General features: G+C 37.2%; 1 protein-coding gene across 8 annotated transcripts in view; it reads left to right on the forward strand.

Annotated features, from left to right (window-relative positions):
* CFAP70 (cilia and flagella associated protein 70) overlaps nucleotides 1-16,159 on the forward strand; it is a 170,969-nt gene that overhangs the window by 199 nt on the left and 154,611 nt on the right. For 5 of the 8 annotated variants that reach the window (XM_073240871.1, XM_073240872.1, XM_073240873.1 and 2 more), the window contains exons 1-2: nucleotides 15-1,342; nucleotides 2,302-2,488. In XM_073240871.1, the coding sequence (XP_073096972.1) occupies nucleotides 1,004-1,342; nucleotides 2,302-2,488 (526 nt within the window). In that variant the 5' untranslated portion in view covers nucleotides 15-1,003. Of the gene's footprint in view, nucleotides 1-14; nucleotides 1,343-2,301; nucleotides 2,489-16,159 lie in introns of those variants that run through there. The other 3 variants (XM_073240876.1, XM_073240875.1, XM_036998903.2) reach the window with 2 other exon arrangements.

The following is a 16,159-nucleotide window of genomic DNA, read 5'->3' on the forward strand; positions in this document are numbered from 1 at the left end:
TGTTTCTCCTTGGACTCTTCCTCTGCAGCCTGTACTGAGCAGATGACGAATGTGGGGAGTCCCCGCCTGACTGCCCTGACCATAATTTGCAGCTAGCCAGATTTCTTGAATTCACTGTTCAACAAATACGCTACCAATGCTTCTTGCAGACAAGGCATGGGGCCAGGCACTCTCAAAGTCTGTAAATAGGAATGAGCGATTACTTGTGTTTAAGGGGGTGATTGAGTATTCAGGAAAAGCAGTGCGTTATTAATAATACCATTTGCGCGGTGCTTCATAGGTTAAGCAGTTTTACTATTTAAGTGGATATTTGCCATAATTGTGAAACAGGTCAGAAGTTACCCATTTTAGTGAAGATGGAACTGAGGCTCAGAGAAGTTAGGCAATCATCCACAGTCAGGCTGGTGAAGGCCTACTTTAATGCTCTACTATTGAAAAGAAAAGGAGATCTGATGAAAAAGATCATTTCAGATGTAAGCTTGGTAAGAAAGTTGCCAGGGCCACTTAGGCCCTGAATGAGCGTGGAGACATTGTGTTGAACAAGTGACCTATGACTTTTGGGTGACTGGGAAAATGAGGGAGTAGTTGAGAAGAGGCAGAATAATTATGAAGCCTGGGGGCAGCTGGTATTTCTTTTTTGTACCCCCCGGTCTTAGATATACTCAGCACAGTATGTCTTAAGTAAATATTTTAATTGAATTAAGTTCTACTTTGAATTCAGTCAGAAAACATGATCTTAAAAACAAAAATGATATCGAATTTATTTTTGAAAGTGTGTCCTCACTGTTGTAATATAGTTAGAAAATATCATTGACTAAGTAAGACATGTCTTTTCCCATTAGACTAACCATTCTATGTGGTTGCTTCTTTCTTGTTATCAAAATATTTATTTTTGTAAGAGAGAAATTAAATAACTTTGAGCTTTGCACATCAGAAGAAAAAAAAGCTGCCAAAGAACACTATGAAGAATGTGGGGAATGCTCTTTTTGTCTTATGATAATTTATGTTTAATGGGTTAGTTACATGTATAAGGATCTTTTTAGCACTAGCCAGTGGAATCATCCTTGTGACCAGTTCCCTAAAGCACTGCCTGTTTAGCAGGCAGCAAGGGATGGAAAGGGCTCCAAACGATTCTGGACTGTGGCATACCCCTTGGTTCTCCCCTGGTATTGGTTACGATGTAAGGTGGGTACTTACGCGGCTTTGGTACATGAGGGAACTGGTTCATTATATTTACAGATACCAAAGAAGATCAGAGGGACTTTGCCCAAGTGACAATATGGAGCAGGTGTCATCAACAGGCAGACCTGTGCAAATCACTGTGACAGAAGGATATGACCTGGTAAAGTGCTTTACTGAAACAGTCCCTAGTTTATTCATTCTTCTTGAAAGTACATTTGCCTTTGAGCTCAGGTCTCCCTGTCAGACATCTACCTGTGAGTTGGTGGGAGATGTGTTGGGAGCAGCAGTGGGAGGAATGAAGTTTTGCATCATCCTGTACCACCAAACCTGCTGGTTTTACATAGCAATGGCACTTCCTTCTCAGTGTTACTGTTACTCCTCATTGTTGGTCTGTCATCCTATGTGTGTAAGACACATGGCATTTGAATACTAAATTTAACAGGGGTGAAACAAAAAGTGGTTTTCATTTTTCTAGACAACAGTTCCTTTCTCCTGAAATTGATCTGAACCCTTCCAGAGTTTCTCTTGTGATTAATTTCATTGGCTGAATTTAAATAATAAAACTACAATATGACATAAGTATTAAAAATTACAAGAATACTGAAACAGCAAAATATTCACTCAGTATTATGAAGTCCAAATGCTTATTCCAAAACAGGATGTGATAAATGATCTCTACTTTGTTTTAAAATGTATATATAAAAAATGTATATATAAATGTGTATGCATACATACACATGCATATATATGCACAGCAAAACTCTAGAAAATATATTCTAAAATGTTAATAGTACATGCATGTTAGAGTGAGATTATAGGTACTTTGTTTTCCTATGTGTTCATCTCACTTTTTCAAATGTTGCGCAATACATTTTTGTAATCATATAAACACAATAAATATTATTTTTCAAAACTCAAACATAATGGCATTTAAATAGGATGTTGGGTATAGGTTAACTGGATTTGGTAGTGACTTTCTACCTACCCCTTTTATAATTTGTGATATGGCTTGTTATGAAAACATGGAAAATGCTATTTAGTTCAAGTTAATGGGTTGCCAGATGTGTAGGAAAATTCTCTATTTGGTGTAATTGTAAAGTGGTATGTTTTTTTCAACAGAAAGGTTTTAAAGGAGATTCTCCAGTTACCTTTATTCGTGCAGAATTCAATCAGGCGATTCTGGGAGACTCTGCAAAAATTACTGTTTCTCCAGAAGGAAATGCAAAATACAACTTCACTAGCAGTTTTGAGGTCAATCCTGAAGGAGGAATTACTTTAGATGACCTCGCTCACAAACCTGTGTTCTGTAAGTCCTCGTGGTCCTAAAAATCTTAATTATATGAGTATGTTATGAGGAGATTCTGAGGAATTAGTAGCCATTGTTGGAACAAATTAACTCCCCTTACTTTCATAATCTAGGAATAACATGGAATATTTTGAGTTCTACCTGCTTCTGACAGCAGTCACCATGGCCTACTAATTTTAATCAGTTTTTATCAGAAACCTTTTGACATGACTGAACTTTGCTACCCTTATCTCTTAAGCTGAGTTGGGAGTTTTACCTTTGTATTCCTGTATTTAGGGTTACCAGAGTTAGAAAAAATGAAAAAAAAAATTGGAACATACTTACACTAAAAAATCATTTGTTGTCTGAAATTCACATTTAATTGGGCATCTTATATTTTACCTGGCAACTCTATCTGTACTTCTGTATACTGAACATACTGTATAGCAATGATTAATTTGCCTCCCTTGTTTGTTAGAGGAGGTACTTTTTGATATTGGGACTGTCTCTTACTTATTTCACAATTGCTAGTGTCTAGAAATATCTGGGATATAAAAGGGCCCTAAAAGAGTTTTTTGAATGAATGAACAGATGGTTTCTGCGTCTAAACTTTTACAGTTTCTAACTGCATGGTATTACTTCTGACATAATCTGTTCCTACACCTATATACTAGTCTAAGGCTTTTTTGTTTTTATCCCTACTCTTCATTTTTTGTTTTGTTATTTTTTTATTGGCACATCTCCTTGGGTATCTGCCAGAAAACACAGATTCCAAGATCCCAAACCAGAGAGTTGGGACCTGGGTATCTATAAAGTATTCCAGAGCAGTGTTTTCCAAACCTGAGGTTTTCTGAGGCTGTGGTAGAAAATAGTCTTCATGGTCCCACCCCAGACCACCAAATTCACAACTGCCAGGGGAGGACACTAAGAAGCTGCATGTTGGAATGAAAGTCTCAAGTGACTCCTGGGAAACACTGCTTCAAAGAGTGATTCCTAGCTGTGGCCTAGCTGGGACTCAGTCATCCATAGAAGCATCCATCTGACCCATACACTCTGACTACTCCCTTTTACTTCTTTCTTCTTTGATCTGTGCTTTTCTGTCATGTCAAATAAGAGGAGTATCCCGATTGCCTTTCTTCCCTAGCATTTTGGATGGAAAAGGCAGAACTAGAATATTATTTTAAATGTGTCACTGAATTCATGAGAAAGAAAGGGCAAGAGCAATCCCTTTGTTCTAGAAGCAAAGCAGGAACAGAAATGTGCAACTCTTGGACAGCTGCCATTGGTGTGCGGTGGTGTTGGGGGACAGGATAATAGTCCAAAATCTAGGGACTTTGGTTCTAATGCTCTTAACAGGGTCAGAGACCTTGGGCTATGTAGATGGGGAGTTGAGATTGAGACCAATCCCATCCCCAACAAGCCAAAAATCACAAAGAGTGGACTAGAAAAACAAATCCACTTACCATCACACCTTTCTAGGCCCTGGATAGACAAAAAAGTTTTCCTTAAAAATTAGTAATCATAAGGTTATAAGCCTATCATTAAATAATACATATTGTCTTAAAACATGCAAGAAACATTTATATAATAAAAACTGGTACATACTAGGCATAAAGCAAGTTATGCCATAACCAAAGAATCAGTTGCATACAGACTAAGTTCACTGATGAGAATACAACAGTCAGCAAAATTAGAAATCGATAACAAAAAGATAGCAAAAAAAAAAATCCATTTGTTTGAAGACATACTTATGACTAATTCGTGGGACAAAGAAGAAATCATAATACACTGCAAGGCATTCAGAATCAATCGAGAGTAAAACACCAAATATCAAACTTGTGGGATATGGATAAAATAGTACATAGAGATATATTTATAACCTTAAGTGCAATCATTAGAACATTTAAAACAGAACTTCTGCCTCCAAGAAGAAGGAGTAGATATACTTTAACCTCATTAAGCCTCATTAAGTACAAGTACAAACTCTGGACATTATGGATAAAAAAGATTCTGAAACATGGAGAGAAGGAAACCTAAGACCTGAGGAAAGACACAGTGGTGAGTTCCTTGGGTTTTCTTTTTATGCTGAAGAAGCCAGCAACCTGGAAATATGAATGGATACAGACCAAAAAAAGAAAGAAAGAAAGCCCAACAAAAGTCTGTTCTCTAACTAAAAGACCAGGAAAGGGGTTACATAGCAAGACAGAAAACTTTTAGATAGTAACTGCTTTAGCCAAATACCACAGGGAAAGAAAAAAAAGCCCCACCCACACCCAAGCTGAGTGAGGAACCTAGACTTCTACTCTCATAAAGCCCCAGTACCCTGGCTTGGTGGTATCAGAGAAGATCAAATAAACCAGGATTCATACCAAGAATTGGATGATCTCAAACTGAATTTAAAAAGGCAATCAGTAAATGCTAACAACAACATGACAGTATTTCAGAATTATTAGATAAATATTTTAAATAAACCTTGGTAAAAATGCTTTAATAAGCAGTTGGCAAATATGCTGGAAACAAAAAAAATAAAAGACTCAACAGAAATATGAAAAGCTCAGTGCATGGGCTCGACAGTACAATGGAGGATACAGAGGAATGAGTCACTGAGCTAGAAGATAGAGATTATCCAATTTGAGTAATACAGAAGAAATAGACTAAAAGGAAAATATGAACAAAGCTTTGGAGGCCCCTGTGAGACTATGACAAAAGACCTAATATTAGTATTATTAGCATCTCAGACAGGAGAAAGAGGGTGAGGTCAAAGAAGTAAAGCCTGAAAACTCCCAAACTTTGGCAAGAGGCATAAACCTACAAATTCAAGAAACTGAGCAAACTCCCAACAGGATAAACCCGAAGAAACCTATACTAAGAAACATCATAATTAAGCTTCTGAAAACTAAAGACACAGAAAAAGAACTGAAAGTAGGAGAAAACAATTAGAATGACATCAATTTCTCATTAGAAACCATGGAGACTGCAGGAAAAGCATAGTATTTTCAAAGTGACTAAAAACTGTCCATCCAGGTATAACAACAAAGCAAAACTGAAGGAACAAAATAGCAGCAGACTCACAGACTCCAAGAAGGGGTTAGTGGTTACCAAAGGGGAGGAGTAGGGGAGGAGTAGGGGAGGGTGGGTTGTGGGGGAGGGAGAAGGGGTTGTGGGGTGTCATGATGGGTGCACATGGTGTGTGTGGGGGTCACGGGGAAGACAGTGTAGGTCAGAGAAGACAAATAGGGGCTCTGTAGCATCTTACTACACTGATGGACAGTGACTGCAAGGGGGTATGGGGGGGTGTTGATAATAAGGGTGAATGTAATAACCACATTGTTTTTCTTGTGAAACCTTCATAAGAGTGTGTATCAATGATACCGTAGTAAAAAAGCAAAACCCAAAAACAACAGAAAAACTGTCCATCCAGGATCCAATACCCAGAGAAAAGATATGAAGGAGAAATCAAGGCATTCTCAGATGAAAGAAGAGTAAGAATTTATCACCAGCAGACCTACCCTAAAACAGTGACTGAAGGAATTTTCTAAACAGAAAGGAAATGATAAAAGAACAAACTCAGGAACATCAAGAAAGACAACAAAGTGTGGTAAACAAAACTTGGATAGATAAAGTAAGCTTTCCTTCTTGAGTTTTCTAAATTGTGTTTGACACCTGAAACAAAGCATAACACTATCTGATGCAGTTCTAAGTATATATTGAGAAAATATTTCAGGAAATTTTTAATTAGGACAAAGAGAAGTAAGGGAGGTAAAATTTCTACACTTCACTCAAACTAGTGAAATGATGACAACAGTAGAGTGTAGTAAGTAATGTATATATAATGCAATACATAGACAACAACTAAAAAATCTACACAGAGGTATATTAAAAGTTTTACAGATAAACCGAAATGGAATTCTACAGAATGTTCAAGTAATCCACGGAAAGGCAGAAAATAGGAAACTAAGAACTGAAAAAGAGAGGGCAAACAAAAAACCCCAGCAAACTAAAGCTCTCATATATTAATAATTACATTAAATATGTCAAGATACAGAGGTTGCAGAGTGGATTAAAAAACATGACCTAACTATGTGCTGTGTACAAGAAACTCAAAATATAACCATATATATAGTCAGGTAAAAACCAAAAGGTATATCATGCCCACATTAATCAAAACAAGTAGAAGTGACTATATAAGCATCAGATAGACTTCGCAAAAAAAAAAATAGAGACAGAGAAGTTCACTATATAATGATGAAAGGATCAATCCATCAAGAAGACAGCAATCCTAAATATGTATGCACCAAACAACAGAGCTGTGAAAACTGATAAAACTGCAGAAACAGAGCTGATAAAACTGAAAGGAGGTATAGACAGATCCACAATTATAGCTGGAGATGTAAAACACCTTTCAACAATTCATAGAATAACTAGATAGAAATTCAGGAAGGATATGGAAAAACTCAACAACACCATCAACCAACAAGATCTAATCAATATTTATAGAACACCCAATAGCAAAATACACAATATGTTCAAAAGCCCACAGACCATAAAGCAAAACCTTATCTTGTGTTGTAAACTTAACCTCAACAAATTTAAGTGAATTAAAATAATACAGAATGTGTTCTCTGACAACAGCAGTAGCAAAGTAGAAATCAGTAATAGAAAGATAACCTAAAACTCTCCAAATCCTTCAAAACTAAAAGACACACTTTTTAAAATTGAAGTGTAGTTGACATACAATATTATATTGTACACACAGTAGTTCAACAGTTACCCACATTATTAAATCCTCACCCCAATTAGTGAAGTTACTCTCTCTCAACATAGGAAGATGTTACAGAATCACTGGATATATTCTTCATGCTGTACTACCATCCCTGTGACCAACTTATGTTATGATTTGATTGAGAATTTTTGTGCCCCTTTATCCCCCTCATTCACCCCACTTCTCCCCCATGGAAACCACCAGAAAGAGACACTTTTATATAACCCATGGGTTAAAGAGGAAATGTCAAGGAAATTGAAAAATACATTGAACTGAATGGAAATAAAAAGACAACATAGCAAAGTTTGTGGGACATAGCTAAAGCACTGAGAAAATTTATAGCACTAAATTCATACACTAGAAAAGGGGAAAAGCCTCAAATTGGTAATCAAAACTCTCACTTCAAGAATGTGTAGAAAGAGTAAAAGAAATCCAAAGCAATGGAAGGAAATAAAAAAAAGCAGAAGTCAATAAAATGCAAACAGAAAAACAATAGGGAAAATCAATGAAACAAACAGCTGGTTATCTGAAAACATCAAAATAAAAAAAATCTCTAAGACTGACAGAGAGGGAGGACACAACAAATTATCAATATTAGGAATAAAGGGAATAATACCAGAGATACTGCAGACATTAAAAGGATATTAAGTAAATAGTAAGTACAACTCTACATGTATAAATTTGACAACAAAACTTCTTGAAAAACACAAACAATAAGTCACCCTACATGAAATAAATTACGTTGCTCTAAAACTCTTCAGGAAATTGAATTCGTAATTTCAAATCTCCAAGGCCAGATAGCTTCACTGGATAATTCTACCAAAAGTTGTAATGAAAACTAACACTTATTCTACTGATTTTCCAGAAAATAGAAGAGGAAGAAACACTTCATTTCATGAAGCTATTGTTACACTGATAGCACAACCAAAGAGAGTACAAAAAAAGAAAACTACAGGCCAGTGTCATGAATATAGACACAAAAATCCTGACAAAATAATAGCAGATTTGTCAAATTCTACTTGCCAAATAGAATTCAGCAATTTTTAAAGAGTTATAAAAAGAAATCACCATTGTAAGGGTTTGATTCCAGGGATTCAAGGCTGGTTCAATATATGAAAATTAATCATTGTATTCCACTATATTCATGGTCTGAAGAAGAAATAGCCCATTGATCATACTGATTAAAACAGCAATGGCATTTGGCAAAACTCAACACCAGTTCATGACTAAAAATTCTCAGGGAAATACAAGTAGAGGGAACTTCCTCAACCTGATAAAGGCTGTCATTATACTTAATGGTGAAAGATGGAATGCTTTCCCCATAAGGTTGGGGACAAGTCAAAGAGGTCTGCTTCCACAACTCATATTAACATAGAGCTGAAGTTCTAGACAGTGCAATAGGGTAAGAAAAGGGAATAGAAGATATATAGACCTGAAATAAATCTTCCTATTTGCAGATGGCATGATTGTCTACATAGAAAACATCTATACAAAACATATAGAAAGAAAAAGTGAGTTAAACAAGATTATAGGATGCAAGGTAAATGAAATGTACAAAAATAATTTCTATATACTAGTGATGAATACAAGGACACTGATGTTAAAAATACAGTACCATTTACAATTGCCTTTTAAAATTAAATACTTGGCGTAAATTTAGAAAAATGTATATAGGACTTAAGTGCTGAAAACTGTTGAATGAAAACTTTTAAAAGATCTTTATAAATGGAGAGACATACTGTGCTCATGGACTGGAAGATTTAACATAGCTAAGATTGAATGTAATTCCTGTTAAAATTCCAGAAAGATATTTTTTGTAGAAATGGACAAGACTACTCTAAAGTTTATATGGAAAAGCAAAGGAACTAGAATAGTCAAAACAATTTTGGAAAAGAATAAAACAGGAAGTATCAGTGTACATGATTTCATGATTTACTATATAGCTACATTAATCAAAATTGTGTGGCATTGGTAGAAGGACACATAGATCAATGAAATGCATAGAGAACACAGAAATAGACCCATTCAAATATGCCTAGCTGATTTTTGACAAAAGTGAAAAAATCAATTCATTGGAGGAAAGATAGCCTTTTCAACAAATGATGTTAGAGCAGTTGGACATCCATAAGCAACAAAAGGAAACTCAACTTTAGTCTCATACCATTTATAAAAAGTAACTAAAATGGATCACAGACTTGTGTAAATTGTAAAGCTACAAAATGTTAAGAAAAAATCCTCAAATTTTTCAAGATTTAAGTTTGGCAGAGTTTTTTTTAAAATTAAGGTATCATTGATATACAATCTTATGAAGGTTTCACATGAGCAACATTGTGCTTTCAACATTCACCCATATTATCTATTCCCTCCCCTCCATTGCAGTCACTGTCTATCAGTATAGTTAGATTAGGCAGAAAGTTCTTAACACCAAAAGTGTGATTCATAAAAGGAAAAAAACTAGTGAGTTGGACTTCATCAAAATTAAAAACTTGCTCAGTGCAAGACCCTGTTGAGAGGATTAAAGACAAGCTACAGAAAGTTTTTGCAAATCACAGTCTGACAAAGCACTAGTATCTAGAAAATTAAAGAACTCTCAAAACTCAACAGTAATATTTTCAAACAATGCAGCTGCAAAGCAGACAAAGGATATGAAGAGACATTTCACCAAAGAGAATATACAGATGGCATATAAGAATATGAAAAAGTGTTCAGCATCATTAGCCATTAGGTAAATGCAAATAAGAACTACAATGAGATACCACTATGTACCTTATGAGGAGGCTAAAATAAAAACTAGTGAAAACACTGAATGCTGACAAGGTTGTAAAGAACTTGGATCACTGATACGTTGCTGGTAGGAATATAAAATGTCAAGATTTCTGGTGGGAATGTCACATGTTACTCTAGAAACCAGTTTGGCAATTTCTTTAAGAACTAAATAGGCAAACTATGATATGATAGAGCAGTTGCACTCCTGAGCATATATCCCAGTAAAATGACGTATTTACACAAAAACCAGCATGTTATTGATTTTCTTTCCTTTTTTTTATTAAGGTATCATTGATATACACTCTTATGAAGGTTTCACAAGAAAAACAATATGGTTATTACATTCACCCATATTATCGAGTCCCACCCATACCCCATTACAGTTACTATCCATCAGTGTAGTAAGATGCCACAGAGTCCCTATTTGTCTTCTCTGACCTACACTGTTTTCCCTGTGACCCCCCACACACCATGTGTACCAATCATGATACCACAGAATCCTCTTCTCACTCACTCCCCACCTGCCCTGCGCACCCCTCCCCTTTGGTAACCACTAGTCTCTTCTTGGAGTCTGTGAGTCTGCTGCTATTTTGTTCCTTCAGTTTTGCTTCATTGTTATACTCCACAAATGAGGGAAATCATTTGGTATTTATCTTTTCTCTCCCTGACTTATTTCACTGAGCATAATACCCATCTAGCTCCATCCATATTGTTGCAAATGGTAGGATTTGTTTCTTTCTTATGGCTGAATAGTATTCTATTGTGTGTATGTACCACATCTTCTTTATACATTCATCTACTGAGGCACACTAAGGTTGCTTGCATTTCTTGGCATTGTAAACAGTGCTGTGATAAACATAGGGGTGCATATGTCTTTTTGAATCTGGCTCCTGCATTCTTTTTATTTTTTTAATTTTTTATTAAGGTATGATTGATATACACTCTTACGAAGGTTTCACATGAAAAAACAATGTGGTTACTACATTCACCCACATCAAGTCTCCACCCACACCCCAATGCAGTCACTGTCCTTTAGTGCAGCAAGTTGTCAGAGATCCACTATGTCCCTTCTCTGTGATATACTGTTCTCCCCGTGATCCCCCACACCATGTGTACTAAACATAATACCCCTCAGTCCCCTTCTCCCTCCCTCTCCACCTGCTCTCCCACTCCCCTCCTCTGTGGTAACCACTAGTTCATTCTTGGAGACTGTGAATCTGCTGCGATTTTGTTCCTTCAGTTTTGCTTCATTGTTATACTCCACAAATGAGGGAAATCATTTGGCATTTGCCTTTCTCCACCTGGTTTATTTCACTGAGCCAGCTCCATCCATAATGTCCTCCAGCTGCATGTTGTTGCAAATGGTAGGATTTGTTTCTTTCTTATGGCTGAATAGTATTCCATTGTGTATGTATGTATCACATCTTTATCCATTCATCTACAGATGGACACTTAGGTTGCTTCCATATCTTGGCTATTGTAAAAAGTATGCAGTAAACATAGGGGTGCATATGTCTTTTTGAATCTGAGAATTTGTATTCTTTGGGTATATTCCAAGGAGTGGGATTCCAGAGTCAAATGGTATTTCTATTTTTAGTTTTTCGAGGAACCTCCATATTGCTTTCCACAATGGTTGAACTAGCTTACATTCCCACCCACAGTGTAGGAGGGTTCCTCTTTCTCCGCATCCTCACCAGCATTTGTTGTTCTTAGTCTTTTTGATGCTAGCCATCTTTACTGGTGTGAGGTGATACCTCATTGTGGTTTTAATTTGCATTTCCCTGATGATTAGTGACGTGGAGCATCTTCTCATATGCCTGTTGTCCATCTGAATTTCTTCTTAGGAGAATTGCCTTTTCATATCTTCTGCCCATTTGTTAATCAGGTTATTTGCTTTTTGGATGTTGAGGTGTGTAAGTTCTTTATATATTTTGGATGTTAACCCCTCATCAGATATGTCATTTACAAATATATTCTCCCATACTGTAGGATGCCTTTTTGTTTTGTTTATGATGTCCTTTGCTGTACAGAAGCTTTTCAGCTTGATATAGTCCCACTTGTTCATTTTTGCTTTTGTTTCCCTTGCCCAGAGAGATATATTCATGAAGAAGTTGCTCATGTTTATGTCCAAGAGATTTTTGCCTATGTTTTTTTCTAAGAGTTGTATGGTTTCATGACTTACATTCAGGTCTTGGATCCATTTAGGGTGATTATTGAAAGATATGTATTTACTGCCATTGCTGGCTTTAGGTTCGTGCTTACCAAAGGTTCAAGGTTAGCTTCTTTACTATCTTACTTTCTAACTTAACTCATTTATTGAGCTATTATAAACACAGTCTGATGATTCTTTATTTCTCTCCCTTATTCCTCCTCCTCCCTACATTCTTTTTTTTTTTGATAATTATTTTTTATTGAAGGGTAGTTGACACACAGTATTACATTAGTTTCAGGTGTACAACACAGTGATTCAACATTTATATACATGATAACATAATTTTAGGTACCAGCTATCACCATATCAAGTTGTTACAATATTTTGACTATATTCCTTATGCTATACATTACATCCCGGTTACTTATTTATTTTACAATTGCAAGTGTGTACTTTTTTTTTGTGTGTGTGTGTGTGAGGGCATCTCTCCTATTTGATCAAATGGTTGTTAACAACAATAAAATTCTGCACAGGGGACTCAATGTTCAATGTGTAATCATTAATCCACCCCAGGCCTAATTTTCATCAGTCTCCAATCTTCTGAAGCATAATGAACAAGTTCTTACATGGAGAACAAATTCTTACATAGTGAATAAGTTACATGGTGAATAGTACAAGGACAGTCATCACAGAAACTTTCAGTTTTGATTATGCATTATCCCTCCATTCTTTATATGTTATGTGTTTTATTTTGTGCTCTTTTGTGTTTCCTTTGACTGCTTTTGTGGGTAGTTGGTTTTATTTTTTTTGCCTTTAGTTAGTATTTGGTTGGTCTGCTTTCTTTGTTGTGATTTTATTTTTTCTGGTGACATCTATTTGGTCTTTGGAGTGCTTCCATCTAGAGCAGTCCCTCTAAAATACCCTGTAGAGGTGGTTTGTGGGAGGCAAATTCCCTCAACTTTTGCTTGTCTGGGAATTGTTAAATCTCTCCTTCATGTTTAAATGATAATCATGTTGGATACAGTATCCTTGTTACAAGGGCCTTCTGTTTCCTTGCATTAAATATATCATGCAATTCTCTTCTGGCCTGTAGGGTTTCTGTTAATAAGTCTGATGATAGCCTGATGGGTTTTCCTCTGTAGGTGACTTTTTTCTCTCTGGCTGCCTTTAATACTCTGTCCTTGTCCTTGATCTTTGCCATTTTAATTATTATGTGTCTTGATGTTGTCCTCCTTGGGTCCCTTGTGTTGGGAGCTCTGTGGGCTTCAGTGGTTTGAGTGGCTATTTCCTCCCCCAGTTTGGGAAAGTGTTCAGCAATTTTTTCTTCAAAGACACTTTCTATCCCTTTTTCTCTCTTCTTCTTCTAGAACCCCTATAATGTGAATATTATTCCATTTGGATTGGTCACACAGTTCTCTTAATATTCTTTCATTCCTGGAGATCCTTTTATCTCTGTCTGCATCAGCTTCTCTGTGTTGCTGTTCTCTGATTTCTATTCCATTAACAGCCTCTTGCACCTCATCCATTCTGCTTTTAAGTCCTTCCAGAGATTGTTTTATTTCTGTATTCTCCCTTCTTAGCTCTTGCATATTTCTCTGCAAGTCCATCAGCATGATTATGACCTTTATTTTGAATTCTTTTTAAGGAACATTGCTTAAGTTTATCTACCCAGGTTCCCTCTCAGGGGAGGATGTGTGTGTGATTTTGGTCTGGATCAAATTCTTCTGCCTTTTCATGGCAATAGAGAGGCTTATGGGCCGTTGGCATGTGTGTCAGCTGAGCGAACAAAATTCCTTCCCACTTGCTCCTCGCCTTCTTATCCTGGGAGAATGTTAACCCCTAGCGGCTTGTACTGGGCAGCTGCATACAGACGGGGTCTCTGATTCTTGCCCGGGCCGCTGTGGAGGAAGCTCTGCATGGCTGCTGTGTGCATGGCTGGTCTCAGGCTGCTTGCTCTATTATGGTGGGGTCACGCTGGAGGGGGAATGGGCGGGAGGCTCTTTATCACCGTGAGGGGCCTCAGAGCTTTGCTGTCACCCAGGGGGTTATGGCACCCGCTGTTCCCTGGGATTCCCAGCTGCTGGGCTGAGTGTGCCAGGATGCTTCCGTCCAGCTGTGAGGCTACTGTACCTTTAAGACTTTCAAAAAGCACTCACTTTTCTTTTGTCCCGGGGGCGCCAGCTGTGGGAACCTGCTTGCAGGTTTTACTGTTCCGTTTCCCTAGTATCCAGCACACCATCCCAGTGCGGGTGAGTAGGGCTGGGTATTTAGCAGTCTTGGGCTCTCTCTCCCTCCCTGCTCTGACTTCTCTTCTCCCGCCAGAGAGCTGGGGTGAGGGGTGCTTGGGTCCCACCGGGCCGCAGCTTGTATCTTACCCCCTTCATGAGGTGCTGGGTTCTCACAGATTTAGATTTAGCCTGGCTGTTGTCCTGAATCTTCTGGTCTCTCTTTTTAGAATAGTTGTATTTGTTGTATTTTCAAAAATATATATGGTTTTGGGAGTAGATTTCCTCTGCCCTACTCACACCACTATTGTGGTTCCACTGGGTGCATAGATATTTATAACAGTTATATCCTCTTGTTGGACTGACCCTTTTATCATTATGTAATGTCCTTCTTTGTGTCTTGTTACTGTCTTTGTTTTGAATTCGATGTTGTCTGATACAAGTACTGCATCTCATGCTTTTTTCTCCCTATTAGTTGCATCAAATATCTTTTTCCGCTCCTTTACTTTCAGTCTGTGTATGTCTCTGTGTTTGAAGTGAGTCTCTTGTAGGCAGCATATAGATGGGTCTTGTTGTTGTTTTTTTTATTAATGTATCATTGATATACACCCTTATGAAGGTTTCACAAGAAAAACAATGTGGTTATTACATTCACCCTTATTATCGAGCACCCCCCCACCATAGTCCACTGCAGTCACTGTCCCTCAATGTAGTAAGATTCCACAAAGTCCCTGTTTGTCTTCTCTAAGTTATACTGTCTTCCCTGTGACCCCACATGCACCATGGGTCTTGTTTTTTTATCCATTCCATGACTCTATGTCTTCTAATTGGTGCATTCAGAACATATACTTTTTGGGTGATTATCAATAGATATGTAGTTATTGCCATTGCAGGCTTTACATTCGTGGTTACCAAAGGTTCAAAGGTAATCCCCTTACTATCTAACAGTCTAATTTAACTCACTTAGTATGCTATTACAAACACAATCTAAAGGTTCTTTTTTTTCCCTCCTTTTTCTTTCTCTTCTGTTCTTTACATATTAGATATCATATTCTGTACTCTTTGTCTACCCCTCGATTGACTTTGGGGGTAATTGATTTGATTTTGCATTTGCTTAGTAATTAGCTGTTCTACTTTCTTTACTGTGGTTTTATTTCCCCTGGTGACAGCTATTTAGCTTTAGGAATACTTCCATCTATATCAGTCCCTCCAAAATATACTATAGAGGTGGTTTTTCGGAGGTAAATTCTCTCAGCTTTTGCTTATCTGAAAATTGTTTAAGCCCTCCTTCAAATTTAAATGATAATCTTGCCAGATAGAGTATTCTTGGTTTGAGGCCCTTCTGTTTCATTGCATTAAATATATCATGCCACCCATTTCTGGCCTGTAAGGTTTCTGTTGAGAAGTCTGATGATAGCCTGATGGGTTTTCCTTTGTATATGATTTTTTTTTCTCTGTCTAGCTGCTTTTAAAAGTCTGTCCTTATCCTTGTTCTTTGCCATTTTAATTATTTTATGTCTTGGTGTTGTATTCCTTGTGTCCTTTGTGTAGGGAGATCTGTGTACCTCCGTGGCCTCAGAGGCTATCTCCTTCCCCAGATTGGGGAAGTTTTCAGCAATTTCCTCCTCAGAGACACTTTCTATCCCTTTTTCTCTCTTCTTCTTCTGGTACCCCTATAATGCGAATATTGTTGCGTTTGGATTGGTGACACAGTTCTCTCAATATTCTTTCATTCCTAGAGATCCTTTTTTCCCTCTGTGCCTCAGCTTCTTTGTATTCCTCTTCTC

This window comes from Manis javanica, chromosome 7 (genome assembly GCF_040802235.1).
Source record: "Manis javanica isolate MJ-LG chromosome 7, MJ_LKY, whole genome shotgun sequence".
Lineage (NCBI taxonomy): Eukaryota > Metazoa > Chordata > Mammalia > Pholidota > Manidae > Manis > Manis javanica.